Here is a 15,877-nt window from a genome sequence, read left to right on the forward strand (position 1 = left end):
CCTGATTAATATGAAGGGCAGGTTTATCAAGCAGATTATTGCTCTGCTGTTTTCTGTTTCTCAAGGAGTAAATTACAGGCAATTTGCTAGTTGTTCCTGAGGAATAAGTGGGCAATAAGGACTACAATAACAATATACAAAGTATCTATATCAAGTTGATGATGTAGAATGTTACCATCCTGCAATTGATATCACTTCAAGTTCAAGACAGACGTCACGTGACAGTCAGTGGATATTTTTTTATCCCACAAGGCTGTATCAAAACAATGCGCGGCTTTTGCTGTTCTGTTTAGGTTGAGAAGCGTATAATATTGGGAAATATTGTTGTAGGACATAACTGAAATGTTATTCATATAATACGAATAGAACCTGAGTGGTTTGTGTCAACATAAAAAAAAACTTGCTGATGTTGATGGACACAGCTCGAGCTGAATTAGCCTTTATGCTAGTGACCTCTTACCTACTTTCACGTTATGTAGTGTTACTATCATTTGTGAGTTATATCACAAATATCCATACCCACGAAAGCTATATTAGTTAACTTTCTTTGTGAAATTGAATCATTATTTATTTATTCTGTTTCTGTGTTTCATTGTTGTCGTGCTATGCTTTGATAGCTAACTGGCTAGCTAGGTTAGCACTCTTTCATACCTTTTTGAGAAACTCCTTCAGTGCAAAATGTTCTATTGTGTAGAGTAAATGATCAGCCGTTGTCTGCGAACTACTGGTGGCTTTGGGTTTAGATGACACATTTCCAGTCAGCTTCATTGTACTGCTAACCACAACTCATCCAGAATGCCGCAGCCCGTCTGGTGTTCAACCTTCCCAAGTTCTCTCACGTCACCCCCCTCCTCCGCACACTCCACTGGCTTCCAGTTGAAGCTCGCATCCGCTACAAGACCATGGTGCTTGCCTATGGAGCAGTGAGGGGAACGGCACCTCTGTACCTTCAGGCTCTGATCAGTCCCTACACCCAAACGAGGACATTGCGTTCATCCACCTCTGGCCTGCTGGCTCCCCTTCCTCTGCGGAAGCATAGCTCCCGCTCAGCCCAGTCAAAACTGTTCGCTGCTCTGGCACCCCAATGGTGGAACAAGCTCCCTCACGACGCCAGGACAGCGGAGTCACTCACCACCTTCCGGAGACATTTGAAACCCCACCTCTTTAAGGAATACCTGGGATAGGATAAAGTATTCCTTCTAACCCCCCCCCCCCCCCCAAATTGTAAAGTGGTTATCCCACTGGCTATAGGGTGAACGCACCAATTTGTGAGTCGCTCTGGCTAAGAGCGTCTGCTAAATGACGTTAATGTGCCCTTGAGCAAGGCACTTAACCCTAATTGCTCCTGTAAGTCGCTCTGGTTAAGAGCGTCTGCTAAATGACTAAAATGTAAATGTAAAATGTAACCAAGGTTAATTTGTAGAAATGACGGCCACCTACAAAGCTCCTTCAAGCAGAGCCATTTCTGTGCAAGTGACAGTTGTGTGTGCGTTTAGGATTCGCTCATGCGCAATTGTCGTGTCAGGTATAATTGCAGTTGGCATAGGTTATGCCAGGCAAAGTATCAAGGTGTAGCGTACCAAGGCTGAACTTTATAATGGCAGGTGGTGACTAAAACATACTTGCTGCTTACTTTCCCGTTGACCTTTTTCCATTGAAAAAGCACTTGAAGAAAAAAACTACAGATGGTGCACACTCTGCAACATGGGAGACAAGCACTTTACTGACAATATAAACCATCCAACAAAGCTCTGACAATCATTGTCAAAAACAACTCTTATTCACTGCTTCAATCCAGGGAGATTCATTTACATGGGTTCATGAGGTTTATATTTATATATTCAGAAATGTACATCTGTTTATTTTTTTATTTATTTTTTTCGCTTCCTCTCGGTTGGCTAATGGTGATCCAGCAATGTTTCTTAGGTAGGGGGAATGTCCTTGTGCACTAGAGAGGGTCTAATCGGTGAAAGGAAAGCTCCTCTGTCTGTTCTGACTCCTGTCCTCTTCAGCAGACGACACATCCACCTTTCAACTCCTTGAATGGGTTCTTGTCCTCTGCGATGCCTTTGACCAGGGTGTCGTCTTCCACACCGGCCTGAACGGCCTCCATAAACTCAGTACAGCACTTAGACGTCTGTCGTACGAAAGAAGGGTAAACCGTTAACACACACAACTGTAATATCAAGAATGCCATTACAGTCTCATTTGATGACCAATCCATTCCACGTATTGTTATTACATAGATATTACTTTTACAACTGGAAAAATTATCAATCAAAGTAAGCTGGTCGAATTTACCAGCCATCTCTCAAGCTTGACTTCAATCTTCTTTTGGTCTCTTTCCATTTTAGCCTTATCCACATCTGTCAACTCGTCCATATTTATCACCCCCGGCATTGTCTGTCAAATAAAATAAATACATTGTTGCCGAAGGGAAGGTAAACATTATTCTTAAAGTAGAGCCACACTCACAAAAACTATTTTAAAATGTGTCTCGTAGAAGCTAAATAGTCATCATTGCATGCATTAGGTGGTACTTCATTAGTTGTTTTGTTGATTAGGGTTGTGAATATTCATTGATATTTTTTTTTTATAGTCCCCAATCCTACGCTCAGATTATCCCTTCCCTATGATTGCTAGATTAATTAATTAAATAATATTAATTTATCAAATATATATTAATTACATAAAAGACAAGGAACAAAAAGACTTAAAGCGTCTTACAAGGACCAGTCTTCCACCCCTGAATACTGCCAGAGAAATCCCTCTCCTCTCCCTCAATCCGGGTTATAAAGTAATCTGCATAAACATCCTAATCTCTTAATCTGATTAAAACCAGGCCCTTTATTCCAACACTGCAGAGGCCAAAGGTTCACTCTCCGAAGTACAGGTGTTATGAGTCTCTTTTGTTTTAACCACATGGCAGTTGTGTTGTTGAGACGTCGAAGAGTTGCAGTGAGAGTGGAAGAATATGAATAACATGTGGATACGTACAATATGTTGCCTGTGATTGTCTTCACTGTTCCAGTGCAGATAAGGGTCAAGGGGAATGACACAGCAGTTAATGTTAGCATGATAAGAAGACTAATCTGTATTTACCTTCAACCTGTCATGTTGAAGGATACATCATCATTAGGATCATCTGCATTGTTGGAAAAGGACCTGTAAGTAAGCATTTCACTGTTAGTCTAAACCTGTTGTTTAGATATAAGGGATGGATGAGCTTGAACTGAAATCATAGAGATACGGCTGCATCCATGAGATAAACTGGCTGGTTCGAGCCCCGAATGCTGATTGGCTGACAGCCATGGTGTAAGGGTTGGTGTGAGGTGTGACCCAGGTGCGGTGCAGGATAGACAGTAGGCAGTAGGCAGAGATGGTGAAACCAGGATCTTTACTGGTGGTCCCAAAACCAGGATACAAAATAACGGACTTGTCACAATAAAATAAAGGAGGAGCAAATTGGTCTCCAAAAACAGGCTGAAAACAACAATGAAACAGGGAGAACACTTCTCAAGTACCTGTACATATGTCTCGCGATCAGACACTGATTAGTACTGTTTGGCATTAAGAAACTAGCAGAGAAAACAGAGCAAGGGAACACAGGGAAGTGAGGGCATAAATACACAGGTGAACAGGTAGACACAGGTGACACCAATAGGGTCATGATTAGTTCAGACTGTGAGTGAGGAGGTGCCTAAGGTTGTCGGAGGATGACACCTAGTGGGTCGCTCCGGAACTGCGACCCCCTCCTGTAACACCGTGGTATGTGAGACCATATACCACGGGTATGACAAAACTTTAATTTTTACTGCTCTAATTACGTTGGTAACCAGTTTATAATAGCAATAAGGCACCTTGGGGGGTTTGTGGTATATGGCCAATATACCACAGCTAAGGGCTGTATCCAGGCACTCCGCGTTGCGTCATGCTTAAGAACAGCCCTTAGCCATGGTATATTAGCCATATACCACACCCCCTCAGGCCTTATTGCTTAAGTATAGTCTAAGTAACTATAAGTCTACATTTTCTATGGCTTTGGGATGAAGCAAGGTAACAAGCGTTTTCAGTGTAGAGTCTAGATCTAGGAAAGATACTGCAACTGATGCATCCATGAGATGTGTTCCTATGTATCTATTAGCCTACATGTTCTATGGCTTTTAGATGTAGCATAGTGGTCACTGGTCAGACATTATCCTGTCAAGGGAGAAAGAGTATTGTGCCATGGCGAGAATGGGGTGGCGAAGGTCATTTCTACTGAAAGGATGACAGCCTCCTCTACAATATACTGAGAGAGATGGGATCAAGGTTTAACTAAGAGGACAGTCAGGGAGAGAAAATGGCCTTGGTTTAAAATGAGTTTGTGAATGGGTTCATGTTATGAAATCATTCCCCCCTCCTGTTGCTGTTCTCTACTAGCTCTCCACCTATGTAATTGAAATGTATTGAGATTGAGGAATAGGCCTTTCTCTTCTTAGACCAAGGCTCCTATTCAATATTCAATCAATTACAGGTCAGGTACTGAGGATAATTCTGCAGTCTAGCCTACATTTGAATTGTGCTGCCTGTACGTTTTGGATTCAAGCACAGAACAAAACAGGGTGTACAGTGTGAAACAGAAAGAATCTCCACTGCAAATGAATTGGAACATGTTTGGTGCTCTGCATGAGGGGAGACAAGGTAGGTTTCTATCCAATTTGCGACAGATTTTCATGCATATATTCTAAAATCTGCATAAAACAATATGTGCATTTTCCCACCTGGTATGTGTTTCTATCAAACGGACTTTTTGCAGATAGAAGGCTGTGTGTGATGACATCGTGCACATAAAAATTACTTTTGCGGTTAAATTCCCATGTAATGAATGAAAAATACAAGTTAAATGTTTGTTTTTTTCTGTACTTTTTAACCACTTATTCGTGATATTCAATTGGTAGTTACAGTCACAAAATATGCTACAAAAGGTGGGATCTTTTTGTGTCAGTAAAATTAATTATGCAAGAAATTGCGGTGGCAACGCTTTTATGCACAAATATTGATATAATAACCATCATATTGAAGAAAACTTGGAGTCACGTGATGACATGTTGCGTGGTCCTCCCACTACAACTCGGGAAAGCATGCAGTTTATTAGGCTACAGATTAAATAAATTAGGATGAACTTCACAGGGTGGTGAAAGTGAATGGGGATGAGTTTCATGCTCATTTCCAATAAATATCGAGGGTCTTATTCTGGTGACATGATGATCGATGCTTTGCCGTTTGACAAATACAAATAATCTCGCTATTTTGTCCATAATAGTCTCATTATGTAGTAGGCTATACCAGCACTGTATCTGCGATTTGTTGGCTAGAGCGCACGTGGCAATACCAGAGTGGGCATATTCCCTATATAACTCAAAAATGTTTGTGACAAAACCACCAGTAGAGTTCAAAATGCGATGGAAACCCATTTCAATTATATTTTTTATTCGGTACATGGGAATTTAACGACCAAAGTTATTTTTATGTGCACCACGTCATCATACACAGCCTTTTATCCTCAACAAGTAAATATGTTGGAAACACATCTCTGATGGGAAATGCGGAATTTTAGAATATTCGCATGAAAATCTGTTGCCAAACCTGGCTAGTTCACACACATACTGTACATCTATATAATTATATGGAAATTACAAATGAGTCATTATCAGCTATAGCCCGCCCCTACGGTTCGTTGGGAAAACCTTTATAAGAGTATAGATGTCTGCACTTCTCGTGCGTAAAGTTAGAAGAGTTTGGATAGTTGAATTTGGAACCGATCTACAACAATGGAGTTCAGTTTATTGATTTTTCTGATGCTTTCATGCTCGCTTTGTTACGTTTTTGCATTGTCACCGAAACAAGGTAAAGAAAAATGTGATTATCTTGTATGAACTTTATTCTTAATACCGTGACTGCTAGTCACATGTTGATTGTATTCGTTTTGAGAGTTCTCAAAGCACCAAACTACCTTTCAATCCCATGATAATCAATTAAATAGGCGTTGGCTCATGCCTTTCTAGTAGTGATAAAGTTGTTGTTGACATGTACTTCAGCATGTGAAATTCATTTACCTAGGGGCTCTATTCGATCCGTATCGCGGAAATACAGCGTTTCAGTTTGATTGACAGTTAAAGGCAACGTTCCCTCATTAGCGGAGACCGCATTCATGGTAAACGCTTCAGGTTTAATAGGAATTTACCTTTCAATTTCTAGCATGCTATCTGTAACGCTAATTACAAAGCCAGCAATAGTGTTGATGTTGTGTGTTTCTTCTCATTCCAGAGGTGTGTCTTCTTCAAGTAGATGATGGACCTTGCAGAGAAGATATCCAGCGTTACTACTACAATACAATCACTCAACAATGTGAGGAGTTCAGCTATGGAGGCTGCCAAGGGAATGAGAACAACTTCATGAGTTTTCAGGCATGTAAGAAAGCATGTTTTAGGATACCAAGTAAGTTGACCTTTATTTGTATTTTTTATAAAAGTCTGTATTCGTTTAGCAATTTTGCCTTTGCATTGAAAAGTTTGCTATTTTAAATAATGTATTCATTTATTTGATATGCCATCAAGACTATTGTAACCATTCAAATCGTGAAGTTTGTGGAAATCTGGCCATTAAAGCACTATTTAGTGTTTTTGAAAACGTTTTGAAATGGACACTTAAACTTATTTAGGGTAAATGGCAATACACCGTGACACGTTTCACTTTTTAATAGTTCTTCTAAGAATGTGTGTCTTTGCACCTTCTCCCCCCACCAGAGATCCCCCAGATCTGCAGGTTCCAGAAGGAGGAGGGTCCCTGCCGTGCCATGCACTGGCGCTACTTCTTCAACATGACCACCATGCAGTGTGAGCAGTTCATCTACGGCGGATGCCAGGGCAACGAGAACCGCTTCCAGGACCAGATGTCTTGCATGGAGTACTGTAGACCACACAAAAGTATGTGGAGAATGGTCAAAGTCAACAGTCAGGCTGTGTTCTATCAGCTGTGCTGCACGATAGGGAAAGCATTTCCACATTCAGTGTTGAGTACATAGGCTCATTCCACGTAAACAATGCTATTTAGAAACAGATTCTACTGTGTTCTACTGTGTTCACTCTGTTGTGTTATTAACTTTGTATTAATTTTGAGGAAACATATTTAACTTTGCTCGCAAGAATTACACAAGGAATTATGTAGAAACAAGATTAGAGGAACCTTTTTCATGAAATCGGCCGAGCAATTTGATTGTAAACACCCACATCCTCGTCACACCCTAGCCATGAGGTCATGTAATAGTTGATGTTTACAGATGTAGGATCTTAATTTACATCTTAATTTGATCACACTGTTGCAGGACAACTTTCCTGCAATGCAGGACATTTTAAACTTGTAGTGTATTTGAGGTTTAAAAAGGCTTCTGAAGTTTGTAATTTCCACTTTAAAATGTCATACTTGATTTTCCCTTATGAAATGTATCAACCCCTACAAACATTACCATTAAAGATGCACTATGCAGAAATGGCTTCACCATTTCCTGGTTGCTAAAATTCAAATAGTTAGCCTAATTTCAGTTTATGTGACAAAACAAGCAAATATAGTGTAGAGAATTATTGTACCATTTAAACCATTGTGAAATATATTTTCCATTACCAAAACTGTTGTATTTTCAGCTGTTTGAAGCTGGTGTACAAAACCGAAAGTAAAAGACGTAAAAATGTAACTTAAGAAGCATAGAATTAGCACACATAAAACAGATCTACCGCTTCTTAGACTTGCTTTCAGAATGACAGATCTACAGTGAGTTAAAAAAGTATTTGATCCCCTGCTGATTTTGTATGTTTGCCCACTGACAAAGACATGATCAGTCTATCATTTTAATGGTAGGTTTATTTGAACAGTGAGAGACAGAATAACAACAAAAACTCCAGAAAAACGCATGTCAAAAATGTTATAAATTGATTTGCATTTTAATGAGGGAAATAAGTATTTGACCCCTCTGCAAAACATGACTTAGTACTTGGTGGAAAAACCCTAGTTGGCAATCACAGAGGTCAGAGGTTTCTTGTAGTTGGCCACCAGGTTTGCACACATCTCAGGAGGGATTTTGTCCCACTCCTCTTTGCAGATTTTCTCCCAAGTCATTAAGGTTTCGAGGCTGACGTTTGGCAACTCTAACCTTCAGCTCCCTCCACAGATTTTCTATGGGATTAAGGTCTGGAGATTGGCTAGACCACTCCAGGACCTTAATGTGCGTCTTCTTGAGCCACTCCTTTGTTGCCTTGGCCGTGTGTTTTGGGTCATTGTCATGCTGGAATACCCATCCACGACCCATTTTCAATGCCCTGGCTGAGGGAAGGAGGTTCTCACCCAAGATTTGACAGGTACATGGCCCTGTCCATCGTCCCTTTGATGCGGTGAAGTTGTCCTGTCCCCTTAGCAGAAAAACACCCCCGCTGCAGGATTTCAGTCCTTCACGGCGTAGTGTGTTACCAATTGTTTTCTTGGTGACTATGGTCCCAGCTGCCTTGAGATCATTGACAAGATCCTCCCGTGTAGTTCTGGGCTGATTCCTCACCGTTCTCATGATCATTGCAACTCCACGAGGTGAGATCTTGCATGGAGCCCCAGGCCGAGGGAGATTGACAGTTATTTTGTGTTTCTTCCATTTGCGAATAATCGCACCAACTGTTGTCACCTTCTCACCAAGCTGCTTGGCGATGGTCTTGTAGCCCATTCCAGTCTTGTGTAGGTCTACAATCTTGTCCCTACCATTAAAATTATAGACTGATCATTTCTTTGTCAGTGGGCAAATGTACAAAATCAGCAGGGGATCAAATACTTTTTTCCCCTCACTGTATAACTGACATTTCAATGTGAATTTAGTCAGGTCGCCCAAAAAGTTACATATTGCAGCTTTAATTATAATCTACATACTAATTCACATTTCCTGTTGCTGTAAGATTTTTTTTTCCTGCTGGCTCAAATTAAGATCATACATCTGTAAGTAAAGAGGAAATTAAACAAGATAAAAGGAACAGTACAAAAATACCAACCCTGACTCTAACAGCCTGCTCTATCAATACAATACTCAAGGGTCTCACAGTATGCGAGTTCCTTAATTTTCCGCAAAAATTGCCCTGAAATTATTCCATATGGCCCTCTATACAGTTGTGCTTCTGTTTATGTTCAGAAGCCGGAGATGAGCCTCTTGGTCTAAAATGAGACAATGCTAGCCGAAGAGTAGACTGCAATTACAGAGTTCTTGTTGTCCTTTTTTTTAGACACCTTTATTCCGAAATGATTCCATCCAGTGCCCTCGCTCAATTTTACATCTACTAATGTTATTAAGACACCAGAGATTAGCTTCTTGGTTTAAAACTAGATAATGTTAGCTGAAGATTAGCCTTCTCTCTCACAGAGTTCTTATAGTTGTTTTGTGTGATTGCCAGCTACTCCTGTGCTCTGCCTGGATCCCCTGGATAAAGGAGGCTGTGCTGCATCTATACCACGCTACTACTACAACTCAGCCTCCAGGATGTGTGAGCGGTTCATCTATTCAGGCTGTGGAGGAAGCAGCAACAACTTTATATCCAGGCAAAGCTGCGTGGACGTCTGTGCTAAAGGTATGATAATGGTCATGACACACATACGCATGCACATACGTGCACGCACGCACACACACACACCTACCCACACAGGTGTACCTGTGTGCATATGCACGCGCACACACATACAAACACGCACACACAGTATCCTCTATTCTTTGTTTATCTGAAGATAGAACTGGGGGGGGTGTTGTTGAATATAATGAACAACAGACTTATTACATTTGTCAGCCCAACAACCATTTACATGTTCCCCATAATTGCAGTAATGGCTACAGGGCTTCTCATTAGCGCAAGCTAACACACTGAATATATTTTTAGTATCCCAGTAATAATTTAAATGTGGCAGTTTATAGACAGGTTAAAGTTACATGTAGCTGTGTTTTTTGGTGATTATGTGACTGGAATACTGAATAGATGAACCGCTCACACATCCTGGAGGCTGAGTTGTAGTAATAGTGCGGTATACGGATCAGATTATAAGAAAAATGCTTTATGACTTTGTCAATTTCTAACTGGGGATCAAGCGCAGCCAGCTTTCAATGCAGTACAGTGCCCCAAAACAGCTGGATTACACCTCAATCTCTCAATATTGGCCACATTAATTGGATATTTGAGTAATATAAAATACAATTATACTATAAATGACAAGTATGTGTTGTTTAGATTAATCTGCACACAGTTTTCAATAGTTTTAGATGGTTTTAGTCGTGGTCAGGCTCTTCCTGCCCCCCAGCAGGCAAACCGAACGTTCTGCACGTGACTGTGATGTATTAATAACCTGTATGTCATTTTCTTTGTTTCAGCTGGGAAACCATGGAAAATCAGAAAAACAGGCATGAAGAGAACAACCACCAAAAACCGCATTAGAATAAAGCCTAATAACGGTATTAAACGGTCAACAATTTGATTCAGTGATTTTTATTCAAAGGGACATGAATTGACTGTAAATGAACAGACATTGATATGTTGAATTGTATGTTTTTTACTGCACCAGAAGTAACTAGCTACTTGCACTGCCTTTTCTATAGACCTAAACTGTGATGCACAGATGAAAATAGCGAACCAACCACTCAAATGTGAATCAACCTACACCAGCAGTATTTTTGCTGAGTAGCTTTCTCAAGACAGTGTCGGGGGCCAGTATGAAAAATGTATGCACTCACTAACTGTAAGTCGCTCTGGATAAGAGCGTCTGCTAAATTACTAAAATGTAAAAAATTTAATGTATTGTAGAATACATTTACCATGGCAACTATCATACAATATAGCATTTTATTTTTGTTAGCAAAATAATTAATGTATTTTTTGTGTTTTTAACATAGTACTTTTCAACAAAAACCTTTGGTTAGCCTTATATGGCATATTTTGGCATATTTAGGATATTATTTAAAAAAAAGCTAAACTTTGCCTTGTCTGGATAGTCCTGTTATTAAGTATGAATAAGAACTGAATGTGTGTTAATACTTCTTCATTTTCCTCTGGCTCCTCATTTGTCACGTATGCTTGCATCGTCACCTTGTCCCTTCTGGGTTTCCACTAGATAGCACAGCCACAATGTCCAAATTGGCTATTATCATAAAAAGTAATGAGAACAAAAATGCGCTTTTTGGTCTTCATTTAAGGTTAGGGTTAGTCATAAGGTTAGCAGTGTGGTTAAGGTTAGGGTTAGGTTTCAAATCAAATTTCAAGAAGATAAATAGAGAAACAGGCAGGTTTTATGACTTTGTGGTCACAAAGTCAACACAACAATGCAATCTGTGGTACATAATAACACACGGACACATTCCCGCCCATTATACAATAACATGACATGACATTTCACATGTATTTAGTTGTTTTGACATGAACCCTAACTTACAAGTTTTTGTTGAGAAACAAACATCAGAATAGAAAAGTAATAACCTGTTCTGTTTACTCTCATACATTTTATTGTATCTGGAAATATTCGTTTTGGCAGCATAATCAGTATACACAGTGCTTGACTTGGTCAGGAGCTCACCGCAACTGAGTACTGGCACCTCAAAATGTCTACTGCTTCAGTTCCTGCACCTCTGATAGAATATTGGCTTAAAACTATTGCAGAGTTCCTGCACCTAAATACAGTATAAACAGTACCGGCACACAAAATGAGTACCGGGACCAATTTCAGTCCAAGTCAAGCACTGAGTACACAGACATGTCTTTCTTGTTTTCAGTGTTGTTCCCTACCATCTCAGACATGGAAAAAAGTTTCATACATCTTCTCAAGTAGAGTCTCATAAAACTGGGCCTAGGAGCCATTTGTTGTCATCCACTCCGTTTTACCCATCCTGTGCTTTTTTCACATGATTCAATCATCCCATAAAATAACAGTTGTGGCGCTGTGATCCAGCGGCAATAAATATTTATGGAAGTCATCAAAGGTAAATTGCTAGCCCATTCAGCTGGGATATAAATAGCATAAAACCTGTCTGACTGGTTCTCTATTAGGAGTCCAGGGTAAATCATCCATTACTGAGGAGATGATGTCATAAATAGACTATATCTGGCCGTGGCTATCTCCCTGTCCTTAGATGGAGTCACAGGATGCTAGCGTTAGGAAGGAGGCGGACAGTGACACAACTCAGCAAATCCAATAGAACACCACCGGACCAGAAACGTAGGAAGCATTAAAAAGGATTTAGAAGGAATTAAAATGTTCCCATATTTTTCTGTATGCAAATTGCTACTTTGAAGTTTGAACTCCTCGCTTTTGTCAAAAAACAAAGACACATTTCAGAGAAGATCGTTCTTAAGTTTAATCACATAGAAAATGTATCCCTGTTTTTTGTTGCTTTGTTATGAGATAAAACCTCCAGCAAAAGCCATTAAAAGCTGCCCATCTCTGTAATAGACTTGGTGGTTTATTTTCTATTACAGACAAACCATCTGAAATGGAACCTATTCATTCTAAATGGTGCTGATTATGAGAGATTTGACTCACATAAGAGTACTTGAGGCCACTGTATTAATCACAGGACATTAGGTAGGGCAATTTACTGGTAATTCATTCACTGTTTTAATTAAATTACTTTTATATAGAGAACCATGAGTTCCATGTGCTAATCAGTCCATTTCATGAGTAATCAGACCCTTTAGCCCTATACCTTACATAATGTATAAGCCTAGCCTGTTGTTCTAGGGCAATTTTCAGTTCTATATACAATTGTCATTCTCAGACCCGTCGCCAGACCTCAGTCTTAAGGGGGGCATATGAAATGCATGGGAGGGCAGGGCACAATTATTATTAGCCTACAGTACGTATATTTAATAATAAATTCCCTCAAGTGGGGGGGGGGGGGGGGCACAAGCATTTTTGGGGGTGGGCCCGGCCCCCTATGGCCCGCCCATAGCGACGGGTGTGGTCATTCTATATACATTTAAATAATAAAACATGAGTATTTTTCATAAAAGCGATTGCATGTATACCAAATAATCATGTGTTCTATAAATAATATAATTGAAAGTGCTGGAAGCTAAAAGATGGTAGTTAACCAAGTTTGAGGATGACTTGGGGACTTAGGTAACAGAACTTTAGGCGCCTCCTCGTGGCAGAATTACACCCGTTACAGCTGCCCTTGGCAAACAAAAATGGATGTGCATTCCAAATGGCACCCTATTCCCTGTATAGTGCACTACTTTTGACCAAGGCCCATAGGACTCTGGTCAAAAGTAGTGCACTATATAGGGAATAGGGTGCCATTTGGGACGCAGACACTGTATGCTTGAGAAAGTGGAAAGCTATGCAACACAGGTAAACCATCCAGTAGCTCCATGTGGACTGTATATTAGTATCCATAATAAACAGAGTCTATTACCAGCATTATACCAGAGTATATTACTTCTAACTACTTTATATGTGGATGGATACGGTCCTCCGTCTGTTAGGACCTCACAGCTTGGCAAGCAGGGCCCAGAGCATAAACAGCCACTGGGTGGGGATCCAAGGCAACGTTTATTAACTGCTGGATTGAGCACGCAGCAGCACCCCTCTCCTTTCCATCCCTTCATCATCCCTCTGAATTATCCCAAAAAGGGAATCAAGAAGTTTGTTCATGTTGAGGTGACTGATATAATAAAGAACCGAATTAAATAATCCTATGAAAGAAGTACATTTTCTGACCTTTGCTCACCAGCTGGCACTTTTTGGTGTCAGTCTCCAGGTACGTCTTAAATGGCACCCTATTCCCTATATACTACACTACTTTTGACCAGAGCCATATCAGCCCTGGTTAAAAGTAGTGCACTACAAAGGGACTACAAAGGGAATAGGGTGCTATTTGAGATGCATCCTAAACCAGGTGGTCCTCTGTAGCTCAATGTGGTCCTCTGTAGCTCAATTGGTAGAGCACGGCGCTTGTAACGCCAGGGTAGTGGGTTCGATCCCCGGGACCACCCATACGTAAAAATGTATGCGCACATGACTGTAAGTCGCTTTGGATAAAAGCGTCTGCTAAATGGCATATTATATTATTATTATAAACCAAACATCTTCTGACTGAGTGCTCTGGCGCCTGGCTGTTTCCGTACCAGCACATGGCATCACACTTTCCCCAGAGTCCATCATCCAGTGTGGGATTAAGAGGAGTGTCTCTCTCTCTCACCCCTGCATGAATTGATCTCTCTGGTCTGGTCCAAGGCTGGGCTGGGCTGGCCTGGCCTGGCTGACACTCCCTGTCTATCTGTCTCACCGCCTACGTTCTCTGTCACGTGGCCATGTTATGGAAACACAGATCAACTGTACTGTATACCTCTGCTGTAGTGGTGAAAAAAGTAGTTGTGGTGAAAAAAGTTACTCTCCCTATACTTTCAATGCATTTTTCTGCAAAGGGTGGGTAAACTGTCAAGCAAAAAAATAAATAAAAAACTGGGTAAACTGCGTTTACTTGCGTTTACCCTCCACTACACTACTGCTCTGCTGTAGACATTGTAATGGGCTACAGGACTATGCATTGCTGGACTATGCCCGCCCCCACATCCAGAAAGCTTGGTATCTTAAGATCTACATGCACAAAATAAGAGCATTAATGTGATTTGAATATTCAAAGGATGTAATCAAAGGCTCTATCATTTCATCTGAATACCTACGAGAAAAGTAAAACTCCCCTAAATTAAATATTCTGCATTCACTGAACACTGGGTTTGATAGTGAATATTTTATTTTAAATCATCTGTGTTTATTCACAGACTTTTGTTATATGATGGGCGGAAGCATATACCTTTAGTCTGTAGGTAGAATCTTCCTTTGTTTTATGATAATAATATGCCATTTAGCAGACACTTTAATCTAAAGCGATTTACAGTCATGCGTGCATACATTATTTATTTTTTGTGTATGGGTGGTCCCAGGGATCGAACCCACTACCTTGGCGTTACAAGCGCCATGCTCCACCAGCTGAGCACCTTTAGTCTGTTGTTAGAATCTTCCTTTGTTTTATGATAGGCGGAAGCATACACCTTTAGTCTGTAGGGAGAATCTTCCTTCATGGCACACATGCTATGACTCTCAATGGAGATAAAGTAGATCCACCACTGTAGCCTGCATGCTGCTCGCGTGCCAGTTCGTTTTCAATCAAAGTTTGGAAGATTAAAAATTACTCAAACAAATCCCCTGAATACAGACACATTTCTTTAACCTGATGGATTTTCCAACACATTCACAAAGTAAAGAGAAAAACTTTTTCAATCTGTGCACTCCACGTGGCAGCCTCCAAAGGTTAATAACTTTATATCAAAAAGAAATGTCATCCGTTCTCAGCAGACTTGGCGCTATTGTATTCGTGTGTCTTACTAAAGTAATATTTTTTGTTAGGTTTGTGGATGGAGGCTGCTCTAGAGTGCTCCACCTCCTGAGAGCTGAACTTAGAACCCCTTGAATAAGCAAGGCGTATGCAGATGAGAGGCATGGAACCATCCTTCTTCTGTGATTACCTCCGTAGATCAAACAAAACGTTATTCTGCCAATCGAGCAAAGCTCAGAGGAACGGTCACAAAATGCTGGCCTGGCACCAGGGGAGACTGAGTGCCTCCAGCCTAAGGGTATATATGCTTCCAGCACCACAGTTTCTGGAGTAGAGTTGTAGTGGGTCTACAGCAAATAGAATGCGTCCCACAGTATTGCCACTACAAAAAGTGAGTTTCATTGTCTACACACAATAAGTCAGACAACATTTTGACCATAAAGGTCTTCTCCAGCTGATGGGATTGAACTCGGTGGCTCTACAGAAATTGTAATTTCT

The 15,877-nt window shown here is 40.5% G+C and overlaps 2 protein-coding genes across 2 annotated transcripts; one reads left to right on the forward strand and one right to left on the reverse strand.

Moving 5' to 3' along the window:
- Positions 1-2,008: 2,008 nt before the first annotated feature.
- LOC311132191 (guanine nucleotide-binding protein G(T) subunit gamma-T1-like) lies at positions 2,009-2,400 on the reverse strand (the record flags this gene model as incomplete). Its single annotated transcript, XM_084165411.1, has 2 exons — positions 2,009-2,137; positions 2,302-2,400. The coding sequence occupies 2 exons, from the start codon at positions 2,398-2,400 to the stop codon at positions 2,009-2,011; spliced, it is 228 nt and encodes a 75-aa protein (XP_084021537.1).
- Positions 2,401-5,718: 3,318 nt separating this feature from the next.
- LOC311132312 (tissue factor pathway inhibitor 2-like) lies at positions 5,719-12,486 on the forward strand. The gene is made up of 5 exons (XM_084165561.1): positions 5,719-5,889; positions 6,310-6,480; positions 6,789-6,968; positions 9,462-9,635; positions 10,424-12,486. Exons 1-5 carry the CDS (start codon positions 5,814-5,816, stop codon positions 10,525-10,527), a joined length of 705 nt encoding a protein of 234 aa, XP_084021687.1. The 5' UTR covers positions 5,719-5,813; the 3' UTR covers positions 10,528-12,486.
- Positions 12,487-15,877: the final 3,391 nt, after the last annotated feature.

This window comes from Coregonus lavaretus (genome assembly GCF_964263955.1).
Source record: "Coregonus lavaretus genome assembly, chromosome: 7".
NCBI lineage: Eukaryota > Metazoa > Chordata > Actinopteri > Salmoniformes > Salmonidae > Coregonus > Coregonus lavaretus.

Bases quoted from the DNA above. Each gene is read 5' to 3' on its own strand.
- LOC311132312 (XM_084165561.1), top strand. From the start codon at position 5,814: ATGGAGTTCAGTTTATTGATTTTTCTGATGCTTTCATGCTCGCTTTGT. The intron at 6,481-6,788 runs GTAAGTTGACCT...TCCCCCCACCAG, and splicing joins AGCATGTTTTAGGATACCAA to AGATCCCCCAGATCTGCAGG. The intron at 9,636-10,423 runs GTATGATAATGG...TCTTTGTTTCAG, and splicing joins CGTGGACGTCTGTGCTAAAG to CTGGGAAACCATGGAAAATC.